The sequence below is a fragment of the Gadus macrocephalus genome, chromosome 3 (assembly GCF_031168955.1).
Source record: "Gadus macrocephalus chromosome 3, ASM3116895v1".
Taxonomy (NCBI): Eukaryota; Metazoa; Chordata; class Actinopteri; order Gadiformes; family Gadidae; genus Gadus; species Gadus macrocephalus.
Genome location: NC_082384.1, coordinates 17,233,422 through 17,253,421, shown reverse-complemented (window position 1 = coordinate 17,253,421; position 20,000 = coordinate 17,233,422). Strand labels below are relative to the sequence as shown.

The 20,000-nt window shown below is 45.0% G+C and overlaps 4 protein-coding genes across 5 annotated transcripts in view; 3 read left to right on the top strand and 1 right to left on the bottom strand.

Annotated features, from left to right (window-relative positions):
- prom1b (prominin 1 b) overlaps window positions 1-874 on the top strand; it is a 26,675-nt gene extending 25,801 nt beyond the window's left edge. Inside the window, 1 exon segment of the mRNA XM_060047660.1 lies at window positions 1-874. This exon segment is cut by the window's left edge and continues 254 nt beyond it. The gene's annotated coding sequence lies outside the window, so the exon portion shown is untranslated.
- A 928-nt stretch (window positions 875-1,802) lies between these two features.
- Window positions 1,803-3,667, top strand: fgfbp2b (fibroblast growth factor binding protein 2b). The gene is made up of 2 exons (XM_060047669.1): window positions 1,803-2,854; window positions 3,160-3,667. Exon 1 carries the CDS (start codon window positions 1,993-1,995, stop codon window positions 2,830-2,832), a length of 840 nt encoding a protein of 279 aa, XP_059903652.1. The 5' UTR covers window positions 1,803-1,992; the 3' UTR covers window positions 2,833-2,854; window positions 3,160-3,667.
- A 287-nt stretch (window positions 3,668-3,954) lies between these two features.
- Window positions 3,955-6,175, top strand: fgfbp1b (fibroblast growth factor binding protein 1b). Its single transcript, XM_060047671.1, has 3 exons — window positions 3,955-3,973; window positions 4,833-4,938; window positions 5,178-6,175. The coding sequence occupies exon 3, from the start codon at window positions 5,202-5,204 to the stop codon at window positions 5,964-5,966; it is 765 nt and encodes a 254-aa protein (XP_059903654.1). The 5' UTR covers window positions 3,955-3,973; window positions 4,833-4,938; window positions 5,178-5,201; the 3' UTR covers window positions 5,967-6,175.
- Window positions 6,176-11,679: 5,504 nt separating this feature from the next.
- Window positions 11,680-20,000, bottom strand: part of anxa5b (annexin A5b) — an 8,942-nt gene continuing 621 nt past the window's right edge. Inside the window, exons 3-13 of one of the 2 annotated variants that reach the window (XM_060047667.1) lie at window positions 18,115-18,199; window positions 17,562-17,656; window positions 16,513-16,626; window positions 16,334-16,424; window positions 15,971-16,050; window positions 15,628-15,678; window positions 15,198-15,291; window positions 14,760-14,855; window positions 13,432-13,490; window positions 12,668-12,793; window positions 11,680-12,123 (exon numbers count right to left, since the gene is read on the bottom strand). In XM_060047667.1, coding sequence (XP_059903650.1) covers window positions 12,061-12,123; window positions 12,668-12,793; window positions 13,432-13,490; window positions 14,760-14,855; window positions 15,198-15,291; window positions 15,628-15,678; window positions 15,971-16,050; window positions 16,334-16,424; window positions 16,513-16,626; window positions 17,562-17,656; window positions 18,115-18,199 — 954 coding nt within the window. In that variant the 3' untranslated portion in view covers window positions 11,680-12,060. The remainder of the gene's footprint in view (window positions 12,124-12,667; window positions 12,794-13,431; window positions 13,491-14,759; window positions 14,856-15,197; window positions 15,292-15,627; window positions 15,679-15,970; window positions 16,051-16,333; window positions 16,425-16,512; window positions 16,627-17,561; window positions 17,657-18,114; window positions 18,200-20,000) is intronic. The other variant, XM_060047668.1, reaches the window with a different exon arrangement.

The following is a 20,000-nucleotide window of genomic DNA, read 5'->3' as shown; positions in this document are numbered from 1 at the left end:
GTTTATAGATGAATGTTAGGAAACCAATTTATTTATACTCTTTATTTGCTGATTTTCGATTCAACACAGTGAAAAGTGTACATTTTTTACACTTTCAAGGCTTTTGAGTGTTTTATATATTTTTTTGTTAATGTTTGTTTTATAACCATGTCAGTAGATATTTTCTTCGTTATGTTTTTGTCTTTACTCTTTCTGGGAATGCTGGGGATTTAGCCAATGTCATTAGGTCTGAGTTTCATTATCCAAATAGACACTTTTATTAAAGGGACTGGTATTTCAATGTAAAGCATGAAAATGTTAATTAAAGGGATAAAAACAAGTGATTCGGCTAGCTAACTAGTAAGTTAGCTAGCTTGATCATATTTGCGTAGCACAGACACAAAGAAAGATAGAATACGGCTTACATCGAACAACTCATGATCCTACATTGGGTTTCCCCCACACCATTTTAGCAAAGGTACTTGTGGTACTTCTTTTGCCATATTGGACATGTCCAAAATCCTTCACCTGTTCCCTGTATAGTAGCAGCCTACACTTTTTGGTGGATCACTATTTTGTAATGCATTTCAAAATATGAGTGAGCAAATTTGGTTCCCTATATGAAGTACCTCTAATGGACAGTGAAAGAAAGTTGCATTATGCATGGTTTCCCGTCAAGTGAATAGATTTCTGATGCAAAATCAGATTTCCCCCTATTTCCTGCCCTACTTGCTAAATAGTGTACTATAGTGTTCACTATATATGGTGCTCACTGTATATGGGAATGAGTGAACAGGGGAATGATTTTGGAAGCCGCCCTTGTGTCCGGAGCCAGTGCTGTGAACACTTGGTGCTGTGGACCCCCAAACTGAATAAAGATCTCCATTCAGTAGAAGCTGTTGGCCATTGGTTTGTTTGTGTATTTGTTGTGTCTTAAATCAAATAACTTGAACTAGATAATAGCATTTATGAATGAAATGGTTGGAGTTAAACAATGACATAATAAGAGGAAGACAAGTGGACAATAAGGCAAGGGAAGCACAACTAACGTTCATCCTCTCACACACACAACCACACGTCCACCACCTGAGCTTCATGTGAATCAGCAGGCCTTGCCATTCTGGTTTCTTCTGGATGCAACATTTTCATTTTACGGTAATGCATGCACTGCACGTTTGCATGTGTGTATGTGCAATACGCTATACAATCCAAGTGTAATAAGTGATGCATCTAAAGATAGATGGATAGGAATTTAGGTACTGTCATCAAAGAGAAAATGCATTTTGACATCAAAGAGTGCATGCTTATGCCCAGTACTAAGACGGTACACAAAACAGCCACGTGCGATAAGATAAGATCGATGTAATAGGCCACTAGGGAGGGTGATTAGTGTGTGCAAGAATGGCAGAAGGGACAAAGCTCATTCAGTAATGATTACTGCATGGGCCATGCTATGAGTATGTACTCGTGGTGATTCGAACAGCGTTGGTACTTTTTGTTCCAAGATAGAAGCTTCAGATTCCGGCCAAAGTGTGCTCAGAACATCCTGGACCTGCTGGAAAAAAACCAGGAGGAAATAGCTTGGCTAACCTGCCGTTACAGCTCTCTGCCCCACACCCCCTCCTCCCTAGCTGTACTCAAAGAACCTTTTATAGGAGTGTATATAATGTCCTGCAACCCTTTTTTCTACATTTGGCTTCATATGTATACCGACCCTTCAATACCACCATCCTACCCCCTCTCACACATGCACATACACGGTATATAAACACATACATCTAAACACACATGCACACACATGCATCCCCCCTCTTATTTTCATATGGGTCTGGAGGTGGGGGGCTGAGCCAATGTGTGCGGCCATCAATGCCCTCTTTGTGCACCCCTGCCGTTTAAAAGCCTAGCGCACCTCCAACCCTCGCTCACACCTCAACCTTCCCCCGGCACGCAACACCCCACCCGACACCCAGCCCACCGACGAGAAGCCGTTGACTCCGACCCCGACCCCCGGCCATGAGGACCAGCGTCAGGATGCCGCTGCTGCTGGCGTTGCTGGCGACGCTCGCCTGCGTGTCGCACGCGCAGAGCGACAACAGCGTGGACAACCGGGCGCCGGCCCAGCCCGCGCAGCGCGGCATCTGGGACGAGCCCATCCGCTTCAGCACCAAGAGCAAGGACGCCTGCGCCATGGCGGTGTCCGGAGCCGGGGACTACACCCGCCTGCGCGTGTCCTGCAGGGGCCCCAGCGCCCCCGGCGGGGCGGCGGGACGCTCCTACTACTGCGACTTCCAGGGCAAGCCCAACCTGTGCCGCGCCTACAGCCAGAACCCCCGCCACTACTTCACCCAGGTGATGTGGGAGCTGAGGAAGCTGAGCCACGCCTGCCAGGGGCCCAAGATCTACCGGCCCGCCATGTGCAAGAAGTACCCCGACGAGGCCCACATCACCTTCCTGGCCGCCTGGCCCAAGACCTCCGCCGGGTCCAGCGGTGCCGCCGCCGCCACCACCTCCGCCACCACCACCAGCGCCACCACCACCACCAGCAAGCCCTCCAAGCCCAGCCAGGACCAGAGGAGACCCGTGGCACCGGCCCAGGCTAAGCCCGCGAGCCCGTACAAGCCCGTCAAGCCCCAGCCTGCCAGGCCCCAGCCGCAGCCCGCCAAGCCCCAGGGAGGGGCAGGCGGCAAGGCAGCCAGCCAGCCCAAGAAGCCCACCACCAAGCAGGGGAAGGCCTCCCCCAACACCACCCCCCGTCCAACGGAGGGGTCTGATGCGTCCCGCATGGCCACAGAGTACTGCTGGAAGAGCCTCCATGGCTTCTGCAGCTACTTCATCGGCTGGTTCCATAACTAAGGCCGGCGTGTTTAACACACAGGTGGGTGGAAACGACCGTATCGTGATGAAGAGGACCTGGGTTCATGCTAGCACACTCAGTTCTCTTCATTGCGTTCGATTATAAGCTGTTTTTTTGTGCAGATTATGATGACATGATATCCAACAGGATTGTGGGTGCAGGTGCTGTTGTGATTTGCACTCTGATGAAGTGGTTCTCTAAAACCGAGGAGTTGATTAGCTCCAATGTTTCTTTTTGTTTCTCATATTTAAACAGAAACAAACTCTAACTAGATCAATGGAGTTTGTCTGAACCTGTCTCAGTTATTCTCCCCTGTTCTTTTGCAGGTGGCCAAGTTGCAGCAGATCTAGAACTGTACCAACCTCAGTTCTCTTTTGAAGATCTCTATTCCCATTTATTTGGAATCATCAGTCAGATGACACAGAACAGAGAGACGCCGTTTCCCCACCTGTGGCGTCTGAGAGTTAGATGTTTGAGGACGTGTAAGTGTGTGTCATGTTGGTGTGTGTGTGTGTGTGTGTGTGTGTGTGTGTGTGTGTGTGTGTGTGTGTGTGTGTGTGTGTGTGTGTGTGTGTGTGTGTGTGTGTGTGTGTGTGTGTGTGTGTGTGTGTGTGTGTGTGTGTGTCTCTGCGTGTGTGGTTGGATGCAGTGTAAACATATGGTAATGTGTGTTGCTGTTTGTACACTAGTGAAGTCTAAAAACTGCACTGTATACTCAGGCATACCTACAGGCCAGGCATGTATCATGTAATGAATACGATTTAATAGGTCCTACAATGGAGATGTAAACAAATAGTGAATGAAACAAAATAAAATAACCTAGATGTCTTTTCATTGCCTGTGTTTGTCTGGTTCTTCCTTAGTGTTTACTTATGGGGGGGGGGGGGGGCAGAGGGTGTCGGTTACTTTTTTATTTTATAAATGGACTCCTTGTGCCGCCTTCATCCCAACCTAACAGCAGGCCAGTGTCTGGCGGAGGACAACCATTAAGCTAGACGCAGTTAAAACACAGCCAATGATAACAGAACGTAATTACAGGAAGTGGCTCAAAGTAAACTCGAAACGAAACAGGCCTGTGGATCGCTCGGCGGATTGACCCCACGCAAACATAATAGCGACTGTAGTCCAGAGGGGGATGGAGTGAGTTTTGTTGGAGGTTCCTGCGGCCCAAATGGAGGGGAGCAGCACCTGTGTGTCTTTCACTGGGGAGGCAGAAGAGAAGAACCCGAGAAGGACTTCGTTTGGTGCTAATGTGGAAACCACATGGTCCGGACCATTTGCAAAGTCTTACGAGGGGGAAGGGGATTGCTATTAAGATCATACTGACAGTTCTGCATATTTCGATAGAGCCTAGGCTATATGAAAAAGATAATTACCATAACACACATAGCCCGCAAATGTAAAACTGAATATAACTTGTTTTGCATGCGCGCAACAAACCACCACAGGGTGGCGTTGTTTCATAAAGCTAATTGTACAAAGATGAATATTCGGTGTTGTTGTTGGTGACTCAAGCAATTTTCATAATGATAACGTTCAAAGGGTTTTGAGGAAGTAACCTCCATGGACACCATCTTTATGGGCACCATGTCTATTCAGCTACCTTGCTGTGAATACGGTAGGCCTATTCATTCATTCATTCATTCATTCATTAATAAGACCAATACATTGCATTACAAGATTCGATCCCTTTACGATCGATTTCTAAACCGCCCAAAAGTTTGAACACGGGAACATGGCAATGAATTGCCATATTGTGGTTTGTAACTTAAATAAGGTTCAAAAATCAAATAGGTATATAAAATAGATACAGATTTAACGTTTAATTGGCCTATCACCAATCACCATCATATTCGGAATTTCAACTCTTGTGCTGGTAATTGGACGCGTAGAACGAGCTGCGGAGCCGACGCCACATCAGAGACATACCGCCGAGGCTGTGGCGCATGCACATCACGTGTGCGTGTAGAAGCGTGAGCGCATTTGTGTTTGTGTGTAGGGTGGGAGCGGTGGGCGTGCCGCTATAAATGCCATGTGCGATGCCCGGGATGCCTGTAGATGCAATTCGATTTGAGCAAGGACTATCATCCCATTTGTGATTTTGAGTAAGTAGCCTATTGGAATAACAACACACAATATTATGAAATGTATTTAATTGATAGGGGCGTAGAATTCGTTATTTATAGGTGTATTGACCTTTTTTGGGGGGCATAAAACATTTACATTCAGGGCATTTAGCAGCCGCTTCTATCCAAAGCGACTTGCAGCAATTACATTTGTCAGAAGAAAACGTTTTCATCATTTCCAGCCACATGTCCTTAAACATTATTATTTATTTCTGCAGGTTTGCGGGTTTTATAAGGTTGAAATGGTGATTCTGAAGACCTCGTTTTCCTGCCTGCTGCTCGCGTGCCTCGCGCAACAGGTCTGCGTATCAGACGCTGCGCGCGAGAAGGGGCGCAGGGAGCTCCTCGCCGGGGATCGAGAGACGGAGCCGGTTCGGGTCAGGGGCTCCGGCAGAGCGGACAGAGGGATGAGGTCCACCGAACCCAAAGGAAAATTCTCCACCAAGAACAGCCTTCAGTGTACCTGGGCGTCAAAGAAAGAGCGGGATGTGGTGAAGCTCAGAATCAGCTGCGAGAACTCGGAGGAAGCACCTGCCAGGGACGGAGTGAGTTCCATGAAGGTGTGCGAGTACGTCGGCAAACCCGCACGCTGCCCGGCTTACATCTCAAACCCCGCGGGCTTCTGGAAACAGGTGTCCCGCACGCTGAAAAAGATGGAGGGCCAGTTGTGCGAGGACACTCGCGCAATGGTGAGAGCCTCGATGTGTAAGCGCGCGCCCAGAGAAGTACACTTCAAACTCGGCCCGGGGGGCCCGCGAGCCGACCACGAGACCACGACCACGCGTGCTTCCCCCTCTTCCACCACCTCCACCACCACCACCCCCCGTCCCTCCACCACCACCACTACTACGCACAAAGACGATCGGGAGACTGTCAAGTCGACCACCGTCAGTGGTCAAGAGTGCACGCCCGTGAACAAGGCCAACCGGGGCGAAGAGTATTGCAGTGGACCGTGGTCGAGTGTGTGCTCCTTCTTTTTCTCCATGCTGGACAGCGCGGAATGCTGATCATTTGGTTATTGATTAAAAAAAAGGTTTTAGATCTGGTGGGACTTTATGGACAGAACAGATTTTGCGCTGCTGTTGACCTGAAGAGAATAGGCTATTGTTAATGGGAAGTTATTTTCTGGTCGCAATAATCTCAACAAACCACTAAGAACATAATCTGTCCCACTGTATTTATGCTCAACAAATAAATATTTTATATAAATACAAAAGTGTGCATTGTTGTGTGTGTGATTCATCAAGCGTGGAATTATAATTATGGAATTATAGGCTATCTTGCGTGTTTCATATAGAATTGTTTAAGCGTGCGTATGGTTATGAGGGTTTATAAAGTCCTGCTGGGTGGCATTGCGTGGGCGGAATAAATCAGGATTAAAGAAATAGGGTCGGAGTGTTGGATAATAATTGTAATAGTTAATTTATTGGCATATTATTCTCAGCAGATAATTATTTTTAGTTTCTGTCAACCTTTGCATGTAAATATACATCCACGTTATTTGCTCTCTTTCTTTCATTCTCTTTCTTTCTTTTCTTTTTTCATTCTTCCCTTCCTACATCTGGGATGTAAACATCACCAACACACAACATCTCATTACTGTGTCTGAGGGTTATAGTTTCCTGTCCCGGTCTCTCATTACCATCTCAGTGATAGGAACATCTGTGTATAAGACTCAGAGTGTGTCTTAATCATTCAGACAGGTTTGTTCACCCTGTATGAACTACCAAAAACATAAGAAGGATTCTGAAATATGCCTGTGTGTGTGTGTGTATGTTGGTGCGGGTGGGTCGGTTGGCGTGTTACATGAGTGTTGATGCACAGATGTGTTATAAAGAGCAACCGGGTGTGTTTGTGTGTGTGTGTGTGTGTGTGTGTGTGTGTGTGTGTGTGTGTGTGTGTGTGTGTGTGTGTGTGTGTGTGTGTGTGTGTGTGTGTGTGTGTGTGTGTGTGTGTGTGTGTGTGTGTGTGTGTGGGTGTGTGTGTGTGTGTGTTGATGCACATACGGTTGTGTCATAAACAGAGAGAAGAAGAGAGAGAGAGAGAGAGAGAGAGAGAGAGAGGGTGCATGTGTGTTTGTAATTGTCTTTACATGCAAAGCCAGATGTGACTGGTGCTATCCCTTCCTGGTGGCTGCTCTTGACCCTTGACCCTCCCTGTGACAGACCACTCACAGAGACACAGCACTTAGCACTTAATCCCCCCCGGAAGCGCATGCTACAGGGCCGCATTGTTTGACAGCGAACACCAAGGACACACTCCAGGGGCCCCGGGGGCCACCAGGAAGGAAGTTGGTCGAGTTGAAGGTCAAAGGTGGAGGAGGAAATGAGAATGCCATCTTAGACCCTGAGCCTGCGTGGTTGAGCCTCCACTGAGGTCCTGCGTGGAGTAACGCTGTGGGAGCACATTTCTGCCCTAAATGAAGCATGTGTAGAGTAACCGGGAGAGTGGGCTTTCAAGGCTTATTAAAGTAAGACCCGAAAGCCCCCTGGAAGAGACCATCAGGTATTTGGGTGCATGGGTGTTTGTGTGTGTGTGTGTGTGTGTGTGTGTGTGTGTGTGTGTGTGTGTGTGTGTGTGTGTGTGTGTGTGTGTGTGTGTGTGTGTGTGTGTGTGTGTGTGTGTGTGTGTGTGTGCGTACATACGTGCGTGTGTGTGTGTGTGTGCTCGTGCATGCATGTGCTTGTGTGTGTGTGTGTGTGTGTGTGTGTGTGTGTGTGTGTACATCTCCTCCCCTTTTTGTTTCAGTGGGCTGAATGGTGGCCTGACACCCCTTACATAACGCCAAGAGCCAAAACACAGCGGTGGTACTTAGCTAATACACCTTTAGATGCCAGAGAGACTCCAGCTACAACATGTTTTTTTTTTCTTCTTCCAATAACCAACAGCATAGTGAGTCGAACTTGCATGAAAGGAATGTGCGTAAAGCGGAGACGTAATTGACCTTTTCATCCCCCCCCCACCCGCCCAACCCGCCCACCACCACCCACCCAAACTCTCTGCTACCCCTGATGCGGCCAGCGTGTCTGATCTCGTCCCCGCCGTAAGGTAAAGGAGTACCGGAATCCTTGTGTCCCGGCCGGAAGGAGGGTGTGTCTTTCCGGGGCCTTGACAAAGAAAACAAAAACAAATACCTGTAGTAACACAGCGCGACCCGGGCTCCTCTCCTCTCCTCTCCTCTCCTCTCCTCTCCTCTCCTCTCCTCTCCTCTCCTCTCCTCTCCTCTCCTCTCCGCGCTCCACTGCTTCCTCTCCTCTCCTCTCCTCTCCTCTCCTCTCCTCTCCTCTCCTCTCCTCTCCTCTCCTCTCCGCGCTCCACTGCTTCCTCTCCTCTCCTCTCCTCTCCTCTCCTCTCCGCGCTCCACTGCTTCCTCTCCTTACTATAGACCTGTTGCCCTTTGAAGCTTCTGCCAATGCAAGCTGGAGCATGACTGCACGTTGCATGTCTGAGTCATTCACTCACGGTGGCCACAGGAACCACGCTCTTTGAAGGGCACTGGGTGGGTTAAACAAACAAACACACAAACAAACACCCTTAACGTTTGTAAAAGAACAATAGCTGATATTTGGCGGGGCACTTTTAATCTAAAGTGGCTTATCGTGGATGGTGTCCACTCATCGCACGGCGTGGTTCGAACCCGGAACCGCTCAGCCAGAACGCAGAACCTCTGTCACTGTCTGCCTCTGTCCCTCTGTCTTTCTGTGTGTGTCTCTCTCTGTCCCTCTTTGTGTGTGAGTGTGTGTTTGTATTTATGCTTGCCTCCCTGCGGGCGTGTGTGTGTGTGTGTTCCAGCCTGTGTTCGGGCCCATGTGTGTTTTCATATTTGATTGTATTCGCATTGGTTTGGTTTCCCCTTTTATATGACCTGTAACATTTTCCCAATTGACGATAAACCGACAGCAACCACCAATGCAGACGGCAGATTCACGTTTTAATGTCTTCATGTGTTTTCTCCAGTGTAGTGGAACTAAACCACAGTATGCCAGATGTTACCTGCAGCTATGTGATAGGAAAAACAGATTTACTACTATTTCCTCATTTCAGCAGTCGTAAAAGGAGCCTTCAGCTGTGAATGAATTGTTAACATGTCAGGAGAAAGTGCCCAGGGTGTCTAGTGAAGTTTACTGTGAATTTGCACAGGGGCTATAAAACGGCAGTTTAATATGAAAGCTACACCAAACGGACCATCTTTAGGGGGCTCAGGCCCTCATGAGAGTGGGACATACATACAGTGCTTCGGACCTCACCCCGGATCCCCAAGCATTACTTATTTCACTGGATAACAATTCATATTTTTGTATATATGATCTTTTCATTTACAACATTAGTACTTTTCATGAATTACTAGTAAGTACAGTACAGTACAAATAAAAAAAATGGAATATGCTGTTTGCTAAAGCATTCAGATCCTTTTACTTTGCCAAATCTCAATTCAATTAGATACACAATGTTACTAAGAAGAGAGAGAGTTTGTTAATGAAAAATGAGGCAGAGATTAAATCCTAATGACCAAGAGAGGTCGTGGTCATTAGTAAAGTAAAAGATGTAGCTATATAGCAAAGCAGATATGAGGAGAAATGTACACTCTCTGAACCACATGGGAACAGTTCACCACATCCTCAAGCAATGAAAGAAGAATCATATAATATAGATATTGTCGAATCAGGCCTTCCCTCCAATCTGTGCACCCGGGCAAGAAGCAACTGGTGAGAGATAACAATCTTAACAAGTTAAGTGGCTGCTATAAAATACAGTGCATGATATGGCGTTTGGCAAACAGACAAACATTACTTAAAAGGTGTGGAAATCTCACTGAGAATTCATCTTGGAGAAGCAGTGATCCGGTTCAGGCAATGCGTGCCGAGACTTAAACGCAGTAATGACTAACTTGACCCAACGTTTCTATCAGAACCAAGTGTCCTCTCTAAACTTTGCCATGAAATCCAAGCTATATTTTGTGCAAGAGCTGGTTTCCAATCCTGGAGTATTCAAATAAATACAAAGCAAAGATTTTTTTGAGCAGGAATATGTTTACTGTGCAATGCAGATTTCCTGATTTATAGGAAAGGTATCTGAAGGATTACATTTTCACAGTGAAAATTGTTTATTTTTGTACCCTGCCTTGGTATCTTTCAGGGGCCACATGTCATGTTGTGTTTTAGCTTCAACTTGAAGAATGGTTTGCGGTAAGTCCCTCTGACGCAGGCCAAGCCCCTTGCCCACACATGAGGCTCAGCCATGGCCGGGAAAATGGGAAGAAAACAAAGGAAAGTTCTGAGAGAGAGAGAGAGAGGAGAGAGAGAGAGAGAGAGAGAGAGAGAGAGAGAGAGAGAGAGAGAGAGAGAGAGAGGTGGGGGCGTGGAGGGGGAGGAAACTGCAAAACAAAAAACGCTCTAATAAGTAGCTAAAAAATGTGACCTAGAAAGGATACATAGCCCCAAACACACACATACCTTCACACACACACACACACACACACACACACACACACACACACACACACACACACACACACACACACACACACACACACACACACACACACACACACACACACACACACACACACACACACACACACACACACACACTTACACACAGGGCAGGGGTGGAGTCTAGTCATTGTTCGTCTTGTGACTAGAGGTGGCCTGAGCTCACACCCTTCTTTTCAGCTCCTGTTATTGGCTGATAGTTACCGTAATAACAATCAACCGCTTCCGTGACCGGGAACAGTTAGCTGATCAGCCTAGGGCTGAACAGGACCTGGCTTGACCCTCATTTATAATACAAATAGGCCAAAGGGCCTCCACACTTACACACACCCATTCAATAAGGTCTAATGCCTGTCTTTTTAATTGTGTTAAGTTTACTTCTATAAGACTTAAAAAACAGATAATACATACAGCTATATCATCTATAATCAAAATGTAAATCTATATAATCATTAAATATGCCACAACGTCTACGTAAGCGCCACGGATCATAGGTGTATAGTCCCCGATGTGAAGCTTCTACTGCATAAACAAGTTATAACATGGGTAAAACAGACGTCAATTCCAACCTAACTTTTGTTGATGTGTGTATTTTGGAGAGGAAAGACATACAAGTAAGCAATTTAGACCTCAATCACTATCTGTGGTTCTAGCAACAGGATCATCTGAAATCACAAATAGCCTACTGCCTGAGGTATTCTGCTGATGTGACGGAGGTCCGTCCAAACGTTCTCCTCATTCTAACCAAGGGATTTTAGCTCCATCTATTGGCCAACCTGAGGTAGTAGATCAGTAGCAACGACCACAGTTAGTAAACCGTCCTGTTATCTTCCCATTACTAACATAGTTTATCATAGGTGTCGTGTCAATATGTCCAGAATACCTGTTGCCATTTTATATTTGAGAGAGAGCATAAAGAGAGGGCACACAGAGCACTCTGAGAAATGGTTTAGAAGGCTGATGTGTAAGCTTTTATATGCAATTCTCTTCCACTATCGTGTGTAGCTGTCAGTGGTCCTACGTTAGGACCCTTATGCAAAGGGCTGTTTTATGAAAATGATCAAATTGCATGTAATAGTGACCTCAATGTCATCCAAAACAACCAAAACAAAAGTGTGTACAATTTTTAAGGCTCTTAGGTTCTATACATCTAAAACAGACCCCAGTCAAATCGACCCCAAGAATACTGATGAATTCAAAATGTGAACAGGACATTGAAAACAAACAATTGTGTTAATATTATATTTATTTATAGAGGTTAAACATTGAAATGGGTAAAATTGACCCTCAAGATAACAGGTGAGTTAAAAATGGAAAATCTTGGACTGTAAATACAAAGTGCATACAAAGATAATCTGATATTTTGGTTTGAAACATAAACATCATATTGCCATTAGTGGACCTCAAAACTTCTTTGGTATCAATCAAAATGTTAGCTACCCTTCACAGAGATACTTTTTGGAGAATTGTTGCATACACCTCCTGTGAGTAACACACTTTGCATTGTGGAGAATGTCTTCCTAAGTTTGGGTAATGGACTGTCTTACAGGCTGACAGGGACCAAGCACTTCAGGTAATGTCCTTCTTTAAACCGGCTTGGTGCTGCTGCTTACTCATCGTCTCCTGCACAGAGCAGGAGCAAGGCCTTACGGTAGTCACCAGAGGTATCCCCCTGTAGAGCACATACACACACACACACACATTAATATCATGCTCTGAATGTCTGCATTATAATTTGTGTATCTGTGAGTGTTTGTGTGTGTGTATCAGTGGGTACGGATGTAAATAGATGTTTGGGTGTGTACGTGTGCATGGTCATACATACTATGTACCTAGTACATATGTACATGTACATATGTAAACGGGTGGCAGTAGCTCAGGTGGTAGAGCGAGTTTGACTTGCAACCGGAAGGTTGCTAAATCGAATCCTGGCTCCTCCTAGAGCGTCGAGTGTCGAGGTGCCCTTGAGCAAGACACCCAACCCTAGATGCTATTCACCTAACCCTAAATGTCAACCATGCATGGCTGTCACCATGCATGGTTGACTCCACCGTCGGTGTTGATGCATGCATGCATGAACGGTTCTACGTCACTTTGGACAAAAGCGTCTGCTAAATGCCCTGAATATGAATATATAATGTATGTGAATGAATAAACGTGTGTGTGTGTGTGTGTGTGTGTGTAGCATGACATGTAGTATGTGTGTGCACACCCACCTTGATGGCTGCGTGCAGGGAGCCAGCGAACAGCCTCCTGTAGTGGGCTCTGATGTCCATCATGTCGACCTCGCTGCGGGTGGCCATCACTCTGATCAGGGTGTTGTCGTCGGTTCCTGCCCCCTGCTCCGTTACAGAATAACGCGGGTGATACGTGTGAAAACATGACACGCAACAGACCCACACACACACGTTAAGGTGTCATTCAATCAACATTTCTGCCAGAAAATGTTCACAACATAGACAATTGGAATTCTTTATTTTATATAAAGATGTTCTGGAGAAAGTAGGCATGTGTTATGAAACGCGTTATTCTGTAATTTAGCTTATTTCGTTTTCAGCCATTTTTCCTGGTATGGCGAACCAGGTGCACCTGCTCTATGTTTCCCTCTTGCTATTAATTAGGTTTTGTTGTCGTGTTTCTAAGTTCTCAACTGGGACCTTGAGAGGGAACCACTTCAGTTCTTTCCTCAGAAGGAATCAGTGGTATAAAGTTGTAAATTGTTGTGAGTAAATTGTTTCATGGTGCATACTAGGTATCCCTAGGTCACCATAAAGAACCTGTTTGCCCTTCTATAGGATACTTTTGGTTTTTGTCAGTGCTAAATTCCTGGGGAATCTAACGAAAGGATGGGATTGTAACATTAAATATAAGATAGATCTTTTAAATTACAATGTAAGGTGCCACATCTCACTCGTCACCCGTTGAGTTGAGAGGAGGGTTTGAGAGCGGTGAAGGTTAAAGAGAGAGATGGTGCGTTCACCTTCATGGAGTAGTACAGGGTCTCTGCAAAGTAGGCGGGGACACTCCGGGCACACCTCACTGAGAAGGAAGACATTAAAACAACACATCAAACCTCTGGAGGTCAGTGTAATACAAAACTGCCTGCTGATATGACTGGTGCATATATTTTTTTAAAGGGGACATATTATACCAGGTGTGAGTGTGAATAGCAGTTACAAGCAGTGTTGAAAATCTGCGTTTTCTGACATCATTAGTGGGCATCTAGATGTGTGCTAGATAGATGAGCGTGGATTAACGTTTGCTTGAGTTCACCGGTTAGGCCGGTGGACTGATCTACCCAGCACACATCTCGGCGGACACGACCACTAGTGATGTCAGATGACTCCGATTTTCAAACAGTTTGTAATTGCTGATCATAGTCACACCTGGTGGTATAATATGTCCCCTTTAAAGAGAAAAAATGGAACCCGAGAGGTCATTTTCACAACTCTTTGTCAACCCTAGTGGTCATAGAGGGTAATGCGGAGTGCAAACTTGCACTCGCAGGTTATTAGGTAAATTACCCATCATGGTAATCGTACGTTTGTCCAACATACATATTTTAGAATCTGATCTGTTTAAGAAAAATCTGGCAGTCTGGATTTTAGATTCAATTTTATGTCATCTAATATTTAAGGAGACATATTATTTTGCCGGCAGCAAAATAATATGCGGGGGGAGCTCGGCGGCAGTCCGGCAGCTCCGGCAGAGAAAGGGCTTGTACTCCCGGAGCTGGGCTGCCGGGCTGCTGCCAAGCGCCCCCCACCAGAGCTGCTTGTCCGCTAGTCCACAAAATCTTAGCTATGCTCGGATTGGAGGGGGGTGGGGATGTGGTAGGTAATATTCAAATGTGCCCCCTTCCTACGTAGGAGGGGGCACCGAAACTGACTCGCTCTTTTGGTAACTGTTGGCGGGGTACTTTCAGAAATGCATATCTCCTTCAAAAATTCAAGTACAGACTTTTTTCAAAGTTTATATGCGTGTGGGAGCACCAGAGACCCCAAAACAACACCCCAAATCCCAGGAAAAGTGTTTTTTCATTATAGGTCCCTTTTAAGGTTCCAATCCAACATAATTTAAATGAAAGGCTTGTCACGATTTTTTTTGCTTTTAAAAAGGGTTTAAATGTATGAGGGAGTTTTGGATGTTCCAAGTCAATTCTGTGTTCACATAAATTGATAATGGATTTAGCGGTTAAAAGCGTGTCTCTAGACCCTTCATGAAGGATGGATCCAATGAGGCAGCTGCCAGTTGGTGTTCCTCACAATGTGATAAAAACAGGTTTGTGTGTGTGTGTGTGTTACATACCAACGGCGAGCAGCAAGCTTTCCAGATTTCCAGACGTCTCCCGCTTGATGCTTTCCTCCATCTCGTACCCAGCCAGCTTCATGTAGGCATCAAACACTGGATCACGCACACACACACACACACACACACACACACACACACACACACACACACACACACACACACACACACACACACACACACACACACACACACACAAGCTTCAGCAGGACTTCTTGATATTCTTGAAATTGTGAAATATTATTCAAGATCATACACACTCGCGAACAAACACAAACACACACCACTAGACCCACACACATACACACACACACACACACACACACACACACACACACACACACACACACACACACACACACACACACACACACACACACACACACACACACACACACACACACACACACACACACACACACATCCAAACACACACACCTTTCCTGAGATGCTCGGCGCTCCTGTTTCCCAGGATGGTAACAAAAGCCTGTTCGTCAGTCCCAAACTTCGACTCGCCTGCCTTGAACAGGGCCTGAAACCATGGGAACAAACCCCAAAGTCAACGCCCTACAGTCTAAAGAACTAGATTCAAATCTGTATATTTCATCAGAACAAATTCTGAATGATGATTAATCAACAGGGCTAGGTAAAACATGTTGAATGTGTTTCTCGTGATATGAGTGAACCGGTCATGGAACATTATTGTGCTATACATATTCCGGCCACCAGAGGGAAGCATATACAATTGCTCGGAGCCAGATACACATGACAGTCACACCCATTTGAAAGCGGATCAAAGACACCATTGATAGAGCAAGGGGAATATTGACTTAAGACTCAGAGTGGTCTGCACATGCCAGGAACTCACCTGAGCATCAGCCTCAATGGTGTTCGATTGGACCCCCTGCTGTCGGCTAGCCTGGAACAAAGAGTAGTCTGCTATTAGTACAGTCGAGTAGAATGTAGTCAAATATAATGGAGAAGAGTATAATAGAATAGAGTATAGTAGAGAACACTATAATAGACTAAGAGAAGATTATAATACAATTATAATAGAGTTATAATCGAGTAGAGTATGGTAGTATAGAAAAGAACTGAATAGAGTAGAACTAAACTAGGATCAAGAAGTCACTGTTAATGCCGAACTTCTAGTTGGTGACTTAGAGTAGATTAAAACAGTACAGCAGTAGAATAGAGTAAAGTAGAAGTACCTGGAGTAAAATAACAAGCAGTCTCTTGAAGTGACCTGATGTATCCCCGGCTATGTCCTCCTCCAGATTATCATCATACTCTGAAACCCACAGACAAACAGACAGACAGACAGACAGACAGACAGACAGACAGACAGACAGACAGACAGACAGACAGACAGACAGACAGACAGACAGACAGACAGACAGACAGACAGACAGACAGACAGACAGACAGTTTTAGGGTTTCCTTGGCACATGAAATAATTGGCCCACAAAGCCCCACATCACATATCAGCTCATAACCATAACTAACTACCAATAGCTAATAACATCCAAGGACTTGACAGTGTGTGAACAGTGGGAAATGGCCATTTGGTTTACCCTGTCTGTAGGCAGCAACAATATCCTTGATCTGCTGGCATGTTCTGGAAGCCAGGATCTCCACGAGGACCGTCTCATCGGTGCCTGCCCCCTGACGTGGCACAGAAGGGTCAGAGGTCATTTTCTGACGATTGGTGGTTTTTTTTTATATTCAGTCATTGGTTTACAACGGTGCCTACCTTGATGGCGTTGCGCAGCGCCTCCACATCGTAGGCGAGGGGTGTGGTCATCAGAGCCACAATCAGGGTCTCGAATTTCCCTCCCAGCTCCCCCTTCAGGTCAGCGATGAGATCCTGAGACGGAGACATTCACTGTAATGTATGCCTTATCTTTTACATGGACATCCCACACACACACACACATTGAACCTACACATACCGTCCCACACATACACTCTCAGTTCGGTACCATTCGTTCCGTGAACCTTTTTTGATTTTCAATTATTGAGAATCAAATCTTACTTTTTGCATGCTTTGGAAATGTAAATCTATACTACCCCAAATCCAGTTGAATGTAGTTTTGTTGAAATTAATTTAATATCTGCCAAGTTCTGTGCTGTCCACAATGCAGAGGTATATATTGTTTATGTTGCTGATTGGCGGTCATATGCACAGCTATACAATATAGCTGTGTTCGAAATTGTTCCCTATTCACTCACTCACTATTCCCTATATAGGGTTCATGATATAGTAAGTGCACTATATAGGGAACGAACAAACGAGAATTCGGGCACTACGCTGAACATTTCTAAACGTCATTTGCGTCAGTAAATGCCGGGTGTTTGTGTGACGCAGACTGATGCGCCCACATCATGTTAACAAACCGGGCATTCACAAGGAAAGCTGGAGGTTGAATGTTACATTTCCTTGTTCAAGTTTTTTTTAATTAATTTTGAATGTTACATTTTCTATGTTAAATTCAGTTATTCAGCTTCCTTTTCTCCTACGGAAAAACACGACTACATTGCATTGTGGTATACGGGAGTAACATGCAGGGAAGTCCAGTGCATGAAATTAACCACTGAGAATTCGAACACCACTACAAAATGGTGAGCACCCAATATAGGGCACTATTTCGAACACAGCTTATATGTACTCTACATGATTCTCTATATACGTGCCCCAATGCTGTATTTTGTGCCTATAGATTTTCTATGAATGATGGTTTTGTGTTGATGTTTTTCCTGGTCCTATACCCAATCCATCGCTCTGTGATCGTTTGGCCTCACCTTTCCGTGCAGGGTCTTGTATGAAGCCTTGATCAGCTGCCTCTGAGCATTGCTGCGAGACGTCAACAACTGCAGGATAGAGTCCTCATCGGTACCTATGACAACAAACACCATAGTTACACAGCTCGTGAGCCATGGGTTCTTGTTAACAAGTTTAACATGTTCCTTTATTTACCTTAGTAACATCTTAACTTGAATACGTAAACATTTGTTTTGTTTTTTTAACCAGCAAACCTAATAACAGGTTTGCTCTGGAGTTATGTAGCCTCAGGAAGAACACATTATTAGTGATGTTTAAATAACAACAATTGCTCTTATGCAGGAGGTGTACTGTGGAAAAGGCTCTATGGTGACACCTGAGATTACATGCTGTTGAAAGGGTCCTAATTAGCCATCAGCCGGCTGCTACTTCGGGACTTATATTGACCGGGTCCAAAGTCCGGACAGGCGCCCTCAGCAGTATCGAATGACAGCGTTAGGACAGCGTCCTTTACAGGTTCCACAGAAAGCAAACAAAGACCTAGTGGCCTAGGGGAAAGTTAAGTCTAGTTACCCAGTCCCTTCATGGCCTTGTACAGCGTCCCTGCATCCTCTTCGGCCTTGAAGTTAGCACTAGCTTTGATGGTTCCTCTACCGGCCTGGGGAGATGAAGGGTATAAGACATGATGAAAGCTCATTTGACTAATGTGACATTTTACAACAATACACACATCGCAACTGGTTCCCCAAATGCTAAAAGTAAGAACGGCCGTTGAGAGAAATTACGTAAGGCTGTAAATGGGAAAGGCGGTTTCGGACGTGATTAGATAGTGATTGCTCAATGTGGTCTTTGTAGCAAATAAATACTTGCACTATATATAATATATATAGTGCTAACCCTAATAAAACCAAATTAAAACAAAGCAGAACATCCTTGACATTGACATAACATTTAATGATTAATGCAGGGTAAAAAAATGTAAGTATATTGATTGTGCACTAACGTGCATGCAAGATGTGTGTTTAATACTTTTTAGGAACACCTTATTTTTTGGTCATATCTAGAACTGAGTATAGACAGATAGGTAGATAAACCCTTAAATCACTATGATCAACAGCCCCTGGCTTGCTTTGCCAACAAAGCGCGACCCTGGAGGATCTTATCCAACAATGATTCATTTTAACGCAGCAACAATTGAGAAGTACAGCTGCTTAGAGTAGAATGAGATCCAACTTCTTTTTCCAGGCTCTGAAGAGTGGCTGGGCGTCCACTTTGAGGGATGATGTTTGGGAGTAAAGACCACGGGAATGTTCTAGAATAAACTACGCCTAAGAATACAAGGAATGCCAAGAGAGAGCCTAACATGTCATCCTAACAAGGAATGTCCATGAGACATTCATTTTTCTACACTGAGGATAGACATCATCACGGGAGAGGTGCCAAGCAAGATGCACTCCTCCTGACACAAATTATCGTGTCAGGAGACAAACAGGAATGGGACAAGATCAATGGCAACCGAGAGAACAGCTATACATTTGACGCTCCTTTCTATCATGTTGCAATGGAAATATGGGCACACATGACTTGTAACTTGGGGGGAAGTTGCGCTGTGCACTGTTTTTCAATCTCAACAAAGAAAAAACAGCTGCTTACCACTAATAATTTACGAAGCTTTAAAGCCCAAGAAGCTTCCTCCATGAACTGAAAATAGGGAAGCTGTATGAGCCCACTTCTTATTCTCACATTGATCTTAAGGATTTTGACATCATATGAATCTGTGAAAGGTTTTCCATTGTTTAGGTCTACTTTGGTCTTTTTCCTATTTATTTTTACTCAACCCCTGTTTTATAAAATAGCACTTAACAAGCACCGAACACTCTGGAAAATGTATTAACAGTAATGAATAGGGCAACACTTGTTGGTGGAAATACAGAATCTGTACTGGAGTTTCTCGTAACAGACAGACCAGACACAATGCTCCTTAAAAAGAGGGAGGGCGAGCTCCAACGGCATATGAAAAACACATGGAAATGAGCGGGATAAAGAGAGAGCGAGAGAGAGCGAGAGCGAGAGCGAGAGAGAGAGAGAGAGAGAGAGAGAGAGAGAGAGAGAGAGAGAGAGAGAGAGAGAGAGAGAGAGAGAGAGAGAGAGAGAGAGAGAGAGAGCCTATGAGTCACACACTTGAATTTCCCGAAAATGTATCCGCTATGCAAGGCGATTCCCTCTGAAGCGCAATCGCTCTCTCTTTAACAGACAACGTTTATAAACAAAAATAATAAGAATGCAAGTTCTGACATTAGATTACTTTACTTGTGGTCACTATTTGGATAAGGTTTAACCGAGCGAGATACGCCCCCTCCAAAGCAGATATAATTTGCGGATTAACAGTTTAAAGTTAAGAGGGCGTTGTTTTATAGGTACTTGATTATAGACACTAGAATTAGAATAATATGTAATGG

Bases quoted from the DNA above. Each gene is read 5' to 3' on its own strand.
- fgfbp2b (XM_060047669.1), top strand. From the start codon at position 1,993: ATGAGGACCAGCGTCAGGATGCCGCTGCTGCTGGCGTTGCTGGCGACG.
- fgfbp1b (XM_060047671.1), top strand. From the start codon at position 5,202: ATGGTGATTCTGAAGACCTCGTTTTCCTGCCTGCTGCTCGCGTGCCTC.